This window comes from Sceloporus occidentalis, unplaced genomic scaffold (genome assembly GCF_023333645.1).
Source record: "Sceloporus occidentalis isolate IW3139 unplaced genomic scaffold, rSceOcc1.0.p SCAF_17, whole genome shotgun sequence".
Lineage (NCBI taxonomy): Eukaryota > Metazoa > Chordata > Lepidosauria > Squamata > Phrynosomatidae > Sceloporus > Sceloporus occidentalis.
In genome coordinates, this window is record NW_028316997.1 from 509,954 (window position 1) to 525,710 (window position 15,757).

Below are 15,757 nucleotides of genomic sequence, written 5' to 3' on the forward strand. Positions count from 1 at the left end.
GGCATATTATGGGGCATAGTGGCATATAGGGAAGTATAAGGCATTTCAGGAGGCAGAGTGCTCTATTAAATGCCCCTTTAACGCCACTCTGCCTCCTGAAATGCCTTATACCTCCCTATATGCCACTCTGCCCCATAATATGCCTTTTAACCCCCAAGTGCCAGAGTGGCATATAGGGGTATAAGGCATTCCAGAAATGCCCTATGCCCCCATTTAACACACACACACGCACACACACACCTACCGGGCTTCCAATTTCCTGCTGTATTGCCGGGGCAGCGGGTTGACGTCTCTTTCCGCTGCAGCCGGAAGGAGGTGGAGTTGGCAGCGGGGGTTTGTCTGCGTCCGTCGCGGATACCTTCCCCGGCTGTCAGAGATCAGAGTTCCCCGCACCGGTGCCGCACTGGTGTGGGGAACTCTGATCTCTGACAGTCGGGGAAGGTATCCGCGACGGACACAGACAACCCCCGCTGCTAGCCACTCCTCCTTCCGGCTGCAGCGGACGTTGTCTACGCGGATCGCAATAAAGCAGGAAGCACCGGTAAGTGTGTGTGTGTGTGGGGGGAGGGGGACAGGAGGATCCAGGTCCCCTGCAGCGTGCGGGGGATCTGGATCTTAGTCTCATTATCAGACCTCTATTTGAGGTCTGATTAGAATACTACCCTGATTAGAAGACGAGGGGTATTTTTCAGAGCATTTGCTCTGAAAAAAACCTTGTCTTATAATCGAGCAAATACGGTAATATAATATTAATATGTATAATATTTATACCCCAAGAATAAACAAAAAACATAATACTTTAATAGCCCCCCCCAAAAAAACAGTACATAAGACAGTTCAGCAGTTATAATGTAGTTTATAAGTAGTTTTTTTTTTTTTTTTTTTATAGAATTCCTTAATATTAGCAGTGCTAGGCAATTTCTAGTCGAGTATGAACATATGGTAACATTAGCTTACATGACCCCCTTTTCTGCTGTGAACACGCAACGCAAAATAACCATTATAATGCTGTGTAACAATTGATGTAATATTGATTGCGCTCTCTCGTATATCAAGCAAAAAGAGCTAAGGAGATTTTTTTTATTTTTTTTATTCCTTCCTGTAACGGTTTAATCACATAAAAGTGGAAATGTTAAAGCACCTTTTTTAGTTTCTATGGCAACAGCATATCAGTGCCTGCTTTTGCGGCACGTAACATTTAAGGGTTCTGGCAGAAATATGAATAAAACAAAATTGTAGTTTCACAAATACTATTTCTAGGAGAGGTCTGGGCTTTGGATGGTACTAGGGATGATGTTGCTAATGCTCGTTGCATTTAGTTACAACATTGTCACGTTCAGCAGGCTAGGTGGGCTAAAACATTAAATTAACAAATCACATGCAGTTTTGATGTCCCGTTGATTTTCCAGTGGTGAATATTGAGCTTTCACATGTGAAAAATACTTTTGCTTTACTTAAGATCTATACTGCCAAATGTGCATGTGCTTATTTGCTTGTTCTGCTTCAGATTGATGTGGGAACGCGCCCAGAAGTCCATAGGAGAGATCCAGTCTCAACATCTGAATGGGATATTTATATGGACCCTGAAGGAAGAATCACAAATGTGGACCACCTGAAGAATATAACATTTAAAGGGGTAATTTATTTTCTGGAAAACAGCAGTATATGTGGCCTATTTATTTTCAGTAGCTTTACTGCTTCTTTTAGTATTTTAGATTGTTTAAAGGAAATAATTATGCCATGTCTTTGTATGTAATTATGATACCAGGGCTAATATTGAAATCGTATTGTATTACAAATGTAAGTTGCTATGATGTTTTTCAACTAGATGTTCTGAGTGCTGTACTAGCGTGGAGAGGATTGTGAGGCATTAATTTATTCAAGGTTCTCGAAACCCAGGGTGCACGGAAAAAAAAAAAAACATTAGGGAAAAAGAAAAGCTGGCTCCTGATTTTTGGACTGGTTCCTAGATCCAAACTAAATTTGTGGACCCCTGCAATAATCATCTTGTTGCATTTGCATTATGTTCATATAATGGCTACCTTTTTTTATACATGGACATGTTGCAAGAACAGACCTCCACTGCAGATCCCGCATGGCCTGCCCCTCCCTCCACAGCCATGACTGCAACACACAAAATATGTAGAATTATAATATAATGCTTTTCGTCTGGTTAGGGTTATGGTAACCATTTGGTGTGGTCTGTGGTAATGTTGGGCCATTGGGCTCAATCAATCAATGCTTTCTCTGATGGATAGCATAATATTCTTATACTATGTGCAGCCATCTTTTTTGACAACTGAAATCAATTTCTTTTTTGTTTTTGAAATATCAAATGGCATACACGTAGCATCTGAGATCTGACACAACTACCAATAAGCCTCTGCTCTCGTTGACTAATATTCCAAGTGTGCTCTTTCTTATTCAATGCACTGCTGTTACATGCCTGCTGTAGTCTTTTTATTTAACGCAATGATCCTTGATAAAGAAGTCTACATTGTGACCTACTTATGACTCAAATGTAGTCATTCACATGACCTATATTTTGGAAAACTTATTTCCAACAGGGGCTCTGCCATGCACTGAGAAAGGAAGCTTGGAAATTTCTGTTGGGTTACTTTCCATGGGACAGCACGAGAGAAGAGCGGGCTAATATACAAAAAAGGAAAACGTAAGCCTTTTACATTATTTTAATAAAGAATATGTATTTGAATGTAGAGCAGAGTTATATACACGCTATGTTCACAATATAGTCATTATAGAAGCGTTCACCATCACTAATTTAACGTTTTGCATTTTCTGATCAGTCTGCACTGTGCTATACCCTTGACCTGCGTTTAGCATCAGTACCAGGTCTTCTAATTTTAGTGCATTATCAGAATCATGGTGAAAGGGAGTTGAGGGCCGTTTTCTTTATACTTTGCGCTTCTATTCGCTGCCTCATGCACACTGCATTTGTAACTTCATGATACTTGGTGTTTGTTTGAAGGCTGTGAGATGTGTAGTCTGCATGTTGTTGTGTTCATCCGTTGCCCTGACCTCTTCTGCTTATCACATCCAATTTGGTAGCCTTCAAAAGCCTGTGACTGCTTGTAGAGATATCATTATTACTGCATAAAGTCCCCACTGTTTAACAAGTCTGGATAAGCAATCGCTTGGGAGAGCTATTGATTCCTTGGGTATGGGTAGTCTTTTGTGATTATCTTCACACCTGCTGCTGTTGTACAGATGCACTTTTGTCTGTTTATATAGATGTTTTGTCTATGGCATCTGGCCACTAAAAAGTCAGCTGGTTAGTCGAGTCACATGCTAGCACTGACACAGCAACTCATATCTTCACTAACTTTGCTTGTGGGTGCATCTAAACTTACATTTGGTAAGATGAATGACAGTTTGCATACTCTTGCCTGCAACTCGCAAACTTTTGAAAGAAGAAAAAAAAATAAAAATTGGAAAATCCAGGAAAGAAAAGGATGAAAATCCTTGGACGCAGAGGACGTTAATTACTGTTTTTGGTACTTCCCCCATCAACTCCAGTTGTGTACAGTTTATATACATGTAAAACTGAAAAAAATGTGTATTTCATTTCTTACCCCATTTAAAAAAAAAAAAAGTTTAAGCATAAAGGGATTAACCATGTTTTTCTTAGAGATTCCCCCTACCAGATGGTGATTGAGGGGGGGGGCACAGATAGGCTTCATCCTCCTCAGTGGTAAATTCTTTGATTTGCCCCGTCACTGTGCACAAGATGTTGAAAAGGTGGCATTTGTTATCCTACCTCCCCAGGATTCAAAGGGTTCAAGTTGTTTTTTTTAAAAAACATATATACGGTATATTTTTTTATCTTGTTTGATCAGGGCAGCGGTGCTGGTGGATGACTCTCATTTCACCTTATATCCCCTGGAGAAATTTCTAACTAGCAATCATCTTGTTGCTTAGTGAATCTAAAAGTTACTTTTTTTATTATTATAACCCACATAGACATGCGGTCCTGGGGTCAAATGTTTTTGCACGTTGAGAATAGTGATTAGAGTTACTGCCTTGTGGCAGATTTGCATATTCATGATTAAGTTCTTAGACCTCCCCAAACACTTCTTTTCTTTGGTCTTGACATCGATATACCGCTCTGCCCTTCTTCCAAAGTGATTTCTCCGTCTAATAAAAATTTTAGTGAGCGCTAGACCCGCTAAATTGACTGGCAGTTAATGGGAGCTGAACCAGTGGTATCAAAGAGTTTCCTGTTTGCATTGATCAGACCATTAAAAGATCACAACGGAATCTGCTTATTTTGAAAGGTGTTGCAGAACATTGATTTCTCTCGATTGAAAATAAAAATATTTTCTTTTTAAAGCTAAACATGCTGTCAAATTCCCACTCAACTGTTCAATTTGTGTTTCTGTACTATATTCTCTTGCTTTCTCTATCTATGTAATATATGCGAGTATATAACTTTTCCACTCATCAGCAAGCTTATATACAGATATATTATACCACCAGATCCCCAGCTTTTTGGGAATATGCGTGCATGCATGAGTGGAGCGGTGGTCCAGATTCTCATATTTATCTTATCTTGTTAATATATTAATAGAACATACATGTGAAAAAGGCATGCTCTGGGAAATGTTTTTGTCAATATAGTGTAGCATGTAAGTATTTGTCTCGTTATTTCTTATCGTAGCCTGACAAACAATTAAAATGATACAATTAGATATATATTTAGCATCAATGTTTCTTGGGTTACAGAAGATTGCTTAAATTTGTTTAGCCGCATGTAACTGAAATTCCCCTGCCATAACAACCCAGTGGCCTGAACCAAAGCCTTAATTATATTTCAGATAACATCATAGAGTTGCCGTTCTTCACCAGTAGGAGATGCTTTATCTGAAATATCTAATCTGTTATTCTGCTACTTAAAGTACAATTAAATGATCGTGTGTACTGGTTGTGTGATTGAATCGTGCCAATCACACAACCAGTACATACAGACATACCTTTTGTATGTTAATGGCTCATTACATTAAACATTTTTACTCCACATTGGGCAGCATAATCAGATCAGGAAAGGAAGAAAGTTATTTGAAGTTGGATAAAATAGTCCCTCTCTTCCTTAATTTCCCTATCTGTTTTTTTTTTCCTCTTTTATTTTTCTCATGCACAGTACTATATAAGAAAGATGGGAAGTAATCTTTTGCTCCTGACATTTTTATTAGATCTCACTGCTGCTTCATAATTAAAGTGCCATTTTGCAGCAATGTCTATAGTCTTATTTCAGTTTGTACTGAGGAAAAGCTGGGGAAACAGATGAAAGAGCTTTCTCTACAATAAATTAACTGTGTCTAGGAAGAGCTGGCTTCCTTAATGTCATTAATGTTGAGAGTATTCTTATTTATCTGCCTTAAGTGCAGCATTTATTTCTTAATCACCACGCAATTTCCCCCCAATGATTCTTTTTTTTTTTTTTTCCCAGAGATGAATATTTCCGGATGAAACTGCAGTGGAAATCGGTTAGCGAGGAGCAAGAGAAGCGAAACTCAAGACTGAGAGATTACCGAAGTTTAATAGGTACCTTGCAAATTATTTACTTCTGAATTATTATGTATCCTAATTCTTTAATTAAAAACAGAGGGTCAGGCCTGAAAATTCCATCCCCAATTGATTTTCTTTTGCTGTCATGTTCTGAATAATTTCCCTAGAATGTTCTTCATTATTCATAATCATTGTTGGGCTTGGTGATCTTTTCTTCTGCTTTTACGTGTATCTCTGCACTGTCGCTATAAATAAAAAATCTCAATCAGAGAATTACCCTTTCATATGAACGTGGAGGTAAAATGTATTGATTATGAAATGTTAATGTGACTTATGAAAATTGGGGCCAACACACTGGAATACAACACCACGGAGAAACATTGTAGTCTTGCTCGTTTTTCAGATAAACAAACCTGTATGTGGTAACGGGATTTATGTTGAAAGAGTAAAATGGTAGTGTTCTTATTGAAAATGACAACTAGGACAGTCCTTCGTTTGCTAACTGTAAAATGGATGAGGTATGAAAGTCTTGTGTGAGCCCTACATAATGCATGGTCTTCCAAAATATACTGTCCAGTTGTAGTGCTGTGAATGGTGAGGACACTAAGACCTCTTCAGTTTAAATATAGAAACTCCTTAGAATAACATAAAATATGCTGTATGACGTAGGCCAGACGTGCATAAGATCATTAGTACAAATCTAACCGGTCAGCCAAGGATGTTTGATTTCTGTATGTTTAATGTGTGAGAGTATACTCTTGATAGTCTTGGAAACCATTTTTGGTTACACAAGCAATATGTACATTATCATATAGCAAAGTCAGCATGTAGTTATTGCCTAAACTTGGCATGAATTCACAAATAAGTAAAGAGTTAGACCCCTATTCCTTTTCAAAAATGTTTTTTTTATGAAAGTAAAAAATATGGTAATGTTCTTTAAGCAGCATTGCCCTTTTACATTTCTGAGGTGTCATGCAATATATTCCCCAGTGACATTCACTGAGACTGCTGTCATGCTAAGCTCTTCAAAGCTTGCTGCATATAGGTTTGCTAGGATTCTGCATTTGGTAGATATGGTTCTGTTGAAAATGAGCTGTTCTCTCTCTAATATTTAATGTCATTTTCTTTGTCCCTCATGTTAGAAAAAGACGTCAACCGCACAGACCGAACAAATAAATTTTACGAAGGCCAGGATAATCCAGGATTAATTTTACTTCATGACATTTTAATGACGTATTGTATGTACGATTTTGATCTTGGTAAGTAAATGTTCGTATTACTATTAAATATACACGGTTTTTGATTTCCTTAATTCTTTATCATTGGTAGAAGCATTGAAATCAGGTTTTCACCTATATTTTAGCGTGTCTGTTTCATCCTCATGCTATGTTTTTATTTTCTTTGAAATACTGTGGTCTTGTTGTGCGCGCTGGAACACACAATATAGTTATTGATAAACAACTCTGATGCTCCCAGTTCTCCTCAATAAATATCTGTTAAATCACTATAATGTACTAATGATTCATAGAAAATGAATGAATGAGAATCAGAATTATTTTATATTTTCTGTGAAAGTAAAGTTTCAGAAAGTGAACCACATGTCCATGTGATTAGGGCAGATTCTGTCAAGTCCTGAGCAATTCTCCATGAATGCTCAAAATATTTTATGGTGAAAATTTGTCGAGCACAATGGTGTCCTGGCAAACCATATTAGAATGAATTACTGTCTGATGATTAATTTGTGATATGGTATTGGAAAATAACATCTCATTGACTACTAAGGGGTGAGATGTCAAGAGAATTTGCAGAACTCTTCCACTGACCCTACATAATGATTAGTGACGTGAAGAGGTTGAAACCACAAAGATTCTCCAGCAGGAAAAGCTGAGATGGACCTACATAATTCAATGGACAGAGAGACCTTGGAGAAATCTCAATGATTTAGCTATTCATTATCCAGAGACAGCCAAGCTATTTCTGCAACAGAAGCTCTCTGAGGCTGGACCTTTGTAATTTTTAGAGAAGTCAAGAAGCTAAAACACAGCTTTGCTGACAAATCTCCCTTTTTTGATAAAAAACCCCTTCTTGATTTAGAGATGTAAGGAGATAGATTTCTCTCAAGCAGAGGCTCAGTGAAGCGAACTTCCACCAACACACATTTTGCCTAATACTCCACATCAAGGTCAATTGTCAAACTACTATATTTACCAGTTCAGCTGTCCCCGTATTTGCTCGAATATAAGATAAGGTTTTTTCCAGAGCAAATGTTGCTTACACCTAAAAATGCCATTTTGTGCATATGTTCTTTTAAATCTTTTAGTGCAAAGGATGAGCACCACTTTGCTTTATAACAGGTCACACACCTCCTCAGACAAAGAGGTTCAAAATGATATATATATATATATATATATATATATATAAATTGTTGATCATCATGAGTTATATTTTGATTCCACCGACGAAAGAAGATGAATATTAAAAACAATAGTTTTTTAACTTTAATAGTTCAATGCTGTAGCTTGCAAGATTTTCAGTATAGTCTTCCAAACATCATTCCACACTAGGCATGGGCACCTTTTGTGGTTTATAATGACATTCTTACACTTAGAACCCTGTGTGTGTTTGCTACAAGATGTAGACTTGTATCAAACATAAAACCTCTGATCCCAGTATTGTGATGCCACACTGAATACAAATAACAGGGATGTCTGTTCCCAAGAAAGAATGCCATGGCATTTGAAAGGATCACTAAAATATGTGGTTTTGAAAGCTCAGAATATGAACAAGATTTTTTTTTTTATTTTAAAGGACACACAAAAGGAACACAGTGACATTAATACTATCACACAATATTGTCTTGTAAGATAACAAATATTTTCTTATTATTTGTAGACGATTTTTTAAAGAGGCTGTTCGTATTTATTCTGGAAATATGAACAGAAATGAGAGCTGTACAAAAAGCAGTTTAAATGCAGAAGAAAATGTTTGCTTTTGTGTCCCATTAAGAAAAAAACACGTAGCACAAAACCAAATAGTTTAATAAGTAGAAGCAGTACTTATCATGTATGGGATTGTGTCTTTGTGCGTATATGTATATATGTGTATGTGTGTGTGCGTATATATATATGTGTGTGTGTGTGTGTATATATATATATATATATATATATATATATATATATATATTACACGTACACACACTTACAGTACTGTGCAGAAGTTTTAGCAGGTGTGAAAGATTGCTGTAAAGTAGTAAAAAAATGCAAAGTGAGTGAACAGAAGAAAAATATTAAATCAATATTTGGTACAGTCACACAAGTCAGGCATTTTGTAGGCATATACTTAGGTGTATGATTTAAGAATTACACAAAGTAGGTGCTAATGATCATCAATTCAATCCGTACACAATCGGTAAATTAAACAGAAACATCTGTGTAGGAAGAATAAAAATGGATGAGGAAGAGCTAAACTCACTAACAGGCTGAGGTTGCTCACAACAGTTTCATGTCATACACCATGGCAAGATTGAACATAGCAACAAAACATAAGGTAGTTGTACTGCATGAACAAGGTCTCTCACAGGGAGCAATTTCAAGGCAGACATGGTTCTCCAGATGCTCTGTCCCAGCTCTTTTAAAGAAGCATAAATACACAGGCAATGTTGAGGACCTCTACGGGTAGTTGTGCTATGAGTTTTGTTCCCCGGCCAAATAACTGGTGTGATGGCGTTATTCCATGCAAATTGATGGACTGCTGAATTAAAAACTAGGTGTAATGCTTTAAAAACAGTGTAAGTATTATGCATTTCTTAATCCAACATTGTATCTGGTAATCATTTCATTGAATGGGCTTTAATGTAAGTGTTATAATGGTGTACATGACTGATGTTTGTTTCAGCTGTGTGTGTGTTTGTTTAAATGCCACGCTGTGATGACTTATCCAGATTGCTTCTGTTGTAATGAGAAAATGATTGTTCAGATATTATCAGGATGACATTCAAATCTTCCTTTTTGTAAAAATGAATGCAAAGTACAAAAATTAAAGAATGCAATTATAAGCAAAAGCAGCAGCATTATGATTATGAATTCCAAACCTAACAAAATATTAAATGTGCAAAAAACACAAAATGTACATATAATTTGGGATCGTGGAAATGTTCCATTTTAAATGTTTTTTTGAGTTTGCACCCATTTTGTCCTTTTATTTTATCTGCACATTTTTCATTTTATGTGCGTCAAAAAGTTCACTTGTGTTGATACCATTTTTACTTCTGTCTTTGCCACAGTCTTAACAAATTAATCACTGGTATATAAATTTAATGTGTACATATGCATTATATATTATGTGAACCTTACAAAAAGATGTCTTGCGTTGTTGTGTAACATGTGATTGCAAACTTTTCCCCCCCAGGATATGTACAAGGAATGAGTGATTTGCTGTCTCCGGTTCTATATGTGATGGAAAATGAAGTAGATGCATTTTGGTGCTTTGTATCATATATGGATCAGATGGTAAGTGCGACGTTGAAATACTCATAACTGGTAAATTGTGATACTTGTTAATAAACACTTTCAAATGGCATTTGTACGTATTGGCCTCTAAATTAACGTGAAATGCTGCTAAGATGTATATTAACAATTCAGCTTAAAGGTTTCTTGTCGTCTTGGTCCTTAGTGAATGAGTCCTATTCTTCATCTTACCAAAAGAAAATGTGTGAATAAACTAATATATGCTGAATCATAAAATTGTGACGAGCTGACCACTGTATATTTTGGCATATTTGTGAAATTGTCTTTCAGATCATCAAACTCGTTTTAATATTAGGCAAATATAATCCAAGTTAGGACAAATGCATTTTTAAAATTATTACCGTATTTGCTCGATTATAAGACGAGGTTTTTTCAGAGCAAATTCTCTGAAAAATACCCCTCGCCTTATAATCAGACCTCAAATAGGTCTGACTATGAGACGACTAAGATCCAGATCCCCCGCTGCAGCAGGAAGGAGGTGTGGCTAGCGGCGGGGGTTGTCTGCGTCCATCGCGCAGACCTTCTCCGGCTGTCAGAGATCAGAGTTCAGGGGAACTCTGATCTCTGACAGTTAGGGAGGGTCTGCGTGATAGACGCAGACAACCCCCGCTGCTAGCCACGCCTCCTTTCTGCTGCAGCGTAAGTGCGTGGGATCTACACGCTGCCCCGGCTACATGACAGGGAAGTCAGAAGCACCGGTAAGTTGGGGGGGGGGGGGGGGGAGTGTTAAATGGGGGGCATAAGGCATTTCTGGAGGCAGAGTGCTCTGTGAAATGCCTTTTAACCCCCTTAATGCCACTCTGCCTCCTGAATGCCTTAAACCTCCCTATATGCCACTCTTCCCCATAATATGCCTTTTAACCCTCTAAATGCCAGAGTGGCATATAGGGGTATAAGGCATTTCTGGAGGCAGAGTGGCACATAGGGGGTCAAAAGGCATATCATTGGGCACAGTGGCATATAGGGTTAAAAGGCATATCATGGGGCACAGTGGCATATAGGGGGTATAAGGCATTTCTGGGGCAGATGTGCATAACTGGGGGGCAGGTTGGAAAATAGAAGGAAATAAAACCAAAATATTTTTCTCAATCATAGCTTTTATTAAAAAAGAATAGTTTAGATGAATTAACATTTACTGGTAAAACTTTTTTCCTATAGGGTCATCTTATATTCAGGCTTTTTCTTTTTTTTCCTAAATTAATATTCAGATTTGGGGGGTCGTCTTATAATTGAGCAAATACAGTATTTCATGTATAGAAGAAAAAAGCTAGCCAACCCTACCTGGCCCTATGTGGAAAAATAATTGCCCCCTTAGTTACTAAATCAACAAATTGAATTGATAATAGCAACAAATTCACTAGACACATGCAGAAGGATTACTATCAACCCTGTTAGATCTAAACATCAGTTACTAATCAGTTATAATAAAAATATTGTTATATCTTGTTTAATATGGTCTTCCACTACTAAGGAGGAACTGTAAAAGAGAACTACTCCTTTTTAGTTATACACGAAAATGTCCTAGATAAGTGATCTATCTTTTTTTAATGGCTAAGTATAAAAACTAAATATTTTGTAGTTGATTTTATTTTCTTAATTGTACATTAATTATTAACAAAGTTTGTTCCTTGTCCAGCATCAGAATTTTGAGGAGCAGATGCAGGGAATGAAGACACAGTTAGTCCAGTTGAGTACTTTGCTCAGGTTGCTGGATAGTGGATTCTGCAGCTATCTTGGTATGTATTGCACGAAAGAGACTAAAATGTAATTAAGACTTCTTGCTAAAATACATGTGCATGCTAGTGCCTTTTTAAAATCTTTTTTTATGTGCAAGTGTTTTTTTTTTTTTTTTTTTTAAATGGCACCAAAAACCACCTTTTAATATTTAAGGTGGATTGGTCACCTTGCAAAAAAAAAATATACTACTGTCCTTCTGTGCACAGCAACAATGAATGTATGTGACCCACAGAACCGAAAAAATATACCCGTAGGCAAAGAAGAGAGGAAAAAGGGAAAGTGCTTTGTGCTGAAACTGTCATTTAAAAAAGCTAGTACAATGCTGACTGTATTGCTTGTGATCTAATTAATTATCCCAAGACATGCCTTCACAAGTGGTCACCCAGTGATCTCCAGGATGTCTGATACTTGGTCTGTTTGTTGTGGCTTATTATCTAGCACAAGATCAAGAGTTGGGCACATGACTCAGACAATCTGTATTTATTGTTATTGAAGCTTTCTTTTTTTTTTCTTTTTTTTTTTTTAGAATCTCAGGACTCTGGTTACCTCTACTTCTGCTTCCGGTGGCTTCTGATCATGTTTAAGAGGGAATTTAGCTTTCAAGATATTCTCCGGGTCTGGGAGGTAAGAATTTTTTTTTTCTGTGTGCAGTTACAGTCTAAACTATATTGGACACTCTGCAAATAAGGATTGATTGGGCAGCAAACCTGTTTTTGTTTTTATTTATTTGTTTTACATAGATCCAATAAATACAATAGATAAATCTAGAATTTCTTCACTCTCTAATTTGCTTAAAAGTTTTAAGTAGGGGTTTCTTGGTAAATGCTACTATAGTTATTAGCACCCAACTTTTTTTTAAAGGATTTTCAATTATTGCATAAAAGTGTTTATGTAGTGGTTTAAATAAGACTAACTATGTTTTAAAATTTGATAGGTAATGTGGACAGGGTTACCATGCCAAAATTTCCATCTCCTCATTTGTTGTGCTATACTGGAATCCGAAAAACAACAGATAATGGATCGAAATTATGGCTTCAATGAAATTCTTAAGGTACGTTGTTGTTTTTGTCTTTGTGCACCAGAACCAAATGTGATGGCCATTGACTCCTAAAGAAAAGTAAATGCAATAATTTTGGACTATGTCGCAAAAAGAAAAAGGATCCCAAATTTAACTTTGTTATAAAATACTATTATCCACATACCGAATTTACAGAGAAACATATACTAAACTACTTGAAGAATTTGTAATTTGAAACCTACACAGCTTTGTTATTCTATCTCTCTGTCTTGCTTTAAGTTCCTAATGATCCAGATGCTAGGATATGGTGGTACATTTGGGGTTCCTGAGTCTCGATTTGTGTCTTGTCTATTCCTTGAGAAAATATTGCATAATGGCCTACAATATTTGGAACAAGCTTAAACTATTTGTACACAATGTTGTTATGGGAGTTATTGCTTTACTTGCTAATTTCTATTGGTGATAATGAAATTAGATACATGAGCAAGATGTATTCATCTTGCTAAATTTCCTAAATATTACTTATGGAGAATTCAGTCATTTTGTGTAGAAATATAACTGTATAATCAACCTCTACCTTTCACCAGTCTCCAATACTGTTGTCATTCCAGGTTAGTGCATTTAAAATAATGAAATATACAAAACTGTTGCTTGATGGTTACTGATTTACACTTCCACAAAACTAACATACAACTTGATAAAGCTACTGTTACCGCTGAAAACCGAAGGCTAACATGTTGTTTTTTCTTAATATTACGCAGAATTTTGATGTATAATGAGATTTCTGATGAAACCGTATATATGGAGCGAACTGATACCATACTTTAAAAAAAACAAACATCTAAACTTTTACACCCAGCTGTCTCCCAATATACTTGGACAGAATTGAGACTTTATTTCATTAAAGGACACAGTTAAGTTCACATGCACTGAGTGCTTAGGAGCTGTTTTATAGGAGTAAGAAAACATTGTCGATGTGTGCGGTTTGCAATCCCCTGATATATAGGATGAAATAAAACGTGGTTTTTTTTTTGCTGGAAGACACCTTTCATTTCTAGGCTATTTGACCAGAGGTTGCAAGAATGCTATTTCAACAATGTGTTGTGCTTATGAAGAGTTGTGTCCCTCTTTGGTTATATTAGGAGCACGGCATTAATTTCATTCTTTTTTTATGATTAAAAGTCAAAACAGGTGTATCTCAAAATACAGTGCTTTATGTCAAAGATTCAAAACAATAGCCTACTATGAACAATTATGTGAGACTCTAATGTGTGTTTCCCCACCACCCAATTTCAGACATTAAATGTGTTTACATTTTAGGTATGCAATATAATTGCCAATACTCAATTTGACTCCATATGGAATCATTACTTTCTGTCTTTTTTTTTAGCACATCAATGAACTTTCCATGAAGCTAGATGTAAATGATGTTTTGAGTAAGGCTGAAGCAATTTCTTTACAGATGATGAAGTGCAAGGTATTCCAACACATTATGTTAAATCTAAGCCTATATTCTGGCTAGAACTAAAGCTCAGGCTTTGACTTCTGTATGCATGCTAACTATCATTTGGGCTAACAATCTATCCGTACAATAAAGAAACCACTTTAAATTACATGAGTGATATGCACACTTATAAGAATATAAGGATTACATATGTGAATAATGAAGATATAATGCTCTGGGCAACAGGCACCTCAAAACTAGACCTGATCAAACATGCTCCTTTCCCCTTACCCGAGTAGTGACCGTAATGAGCAAGCTGGAGCGTTCATGATTGTTGAGTGTCTGATGATCTACTAGGTATGCAGAGTCCTTAGAATTATACCTCTTTTGAGAAGAGGAAAAATGCTGATTTTGGTAAAGATCTATTGTATTTGCTGTAACTGAAGCTAGATGATCAATTTCATGAATAGTAAAGATAATAAAGTCAGTGTAACCACACTTGATGCAAACCTCTTACAGTTAAAACATTTAGTTATCTCTTCTTTTCTAGGATTTGCCTCCAGCAGTCTGTGATGTTCTTGGACTTAAGAGCAACACTACCCCTTTTGGAGAACTTTGTGATGAAAGCCTTTTGAGGAAACCTCGCCAAAGCTCATCACCTCAACACATCTCTGTGCCTACACCTTCTGCCAATGGGACAAAAAGCCAAACTCTGCCAGTCAGTGTTCACACGCCGACTTCTGCCTGAAACTGCCGTTCTTCTCAAGAGCACTTTCTGATTAAAACATTGACTTGACACTTGATTTAATATGTGACTTTACCTTTTAATCTTCAAGATTAAAAACTAATTGCTAAACAAACATTTACAAATCATTACTTTCAAAAAGAGCTCATGCAATTATTTTTGTAGTTGTCCTGAACCAAACAGCCTTCTAACATCATTCCATAACTTTTCGGTAGTGAACTAAGCAACTCTAGCAAACTGGAAAATACCTACTTTCAGTAGATGGTTATGCATTCAATAAAGCTTGCAACAATTCAGAGATATAAGGTATTTGTGTGTGTGTGTGTGTATATATATATATATATAATATATATATATAATGTATGTGTGTGTGTGTTTATATATTTCTGTTTTCATTTTTAGGCTTATCCTCGCAAATTAATATAAACAAATTGTTTTCACAAAATTGTAACTGCTGTGTGATAATATAATACAGGGTAACAACTGGATTCTAACTGTTTGGATTACTATTATTTGTACTATAACCTTAGTGTTAAATGTATCCTGATTTGACAATTGCTGAAAATGAATGATAATCTAGGTAACAAATATGAAAATATTGACTGATATGTAATCCATTGTGTAGACAAAATACAGTACCATCCGAGTACCAGAATTATACATTTTGCTAATCTAGAGTAGAATCCAGACATGAAAGGCATCATGCTTTAAATCATGCTTTGTATGCAATTTATTTGCATATCTTTTCTGTGGCCAGTCGT

The 15,757-nt window shown here is 36.3% G+C and overlaps 1 protein-coding gene across 1 annotated transcript in view; it reads left to right on the top strand.

Annotated features, from left to right (window-relative positions):
- LOC149302723 (TBC1 domain family member 15-like) overlaps positions 1 to 14,999 on the top strand; it is a 34,403-nt gene extending 19,404 nt beyond the window's left edge. The window contains exons 8-17 of the mRNA XM_089482053.1: positions 1,508 to 1,636; positions 2,568 to 2,671; positions 5,468 to 5,562; positions 6,669 to 6,785; positions 9,934 to 10,034; positions 11,689 to 11,788; positions 12,316 to 12,413; positions 12,724 to 12,840; positions 14,198 to 14,284; positions 14,802 to 14,999. Coding sequence (XP_089338179.1) covers positions 1,508 to 1,636; positions 2,568 to 2,671; positions 5,468 to 5,562; positions 6,669 to 6,785; positions 9,934 to 10,034; positions 11,689 to 11,788; positions 12,316 to 12,413; positions 12,724 to 12,840; positions 14,198 to 14,284; positions 14,802 to 14,999 — 1,146 coding nt within the window. The remainder of the gene's footprint in view (positions 1 to 1,507; positions 1,637 to 2,567; positions 2,672 to 5,467; positions 5,563 to 6,668; positions 6,786 to 9,933; positions 10,035 to 11,688; positions 11,789 to 12,315; positions 12,414 to 12,723; positions 12,841 to 14,197; positions 14,285 to 14,801) is intronic.
- The last annotated feature ends 758 nt before the right edge of the window (positions 15,000 to 15,757 follow it).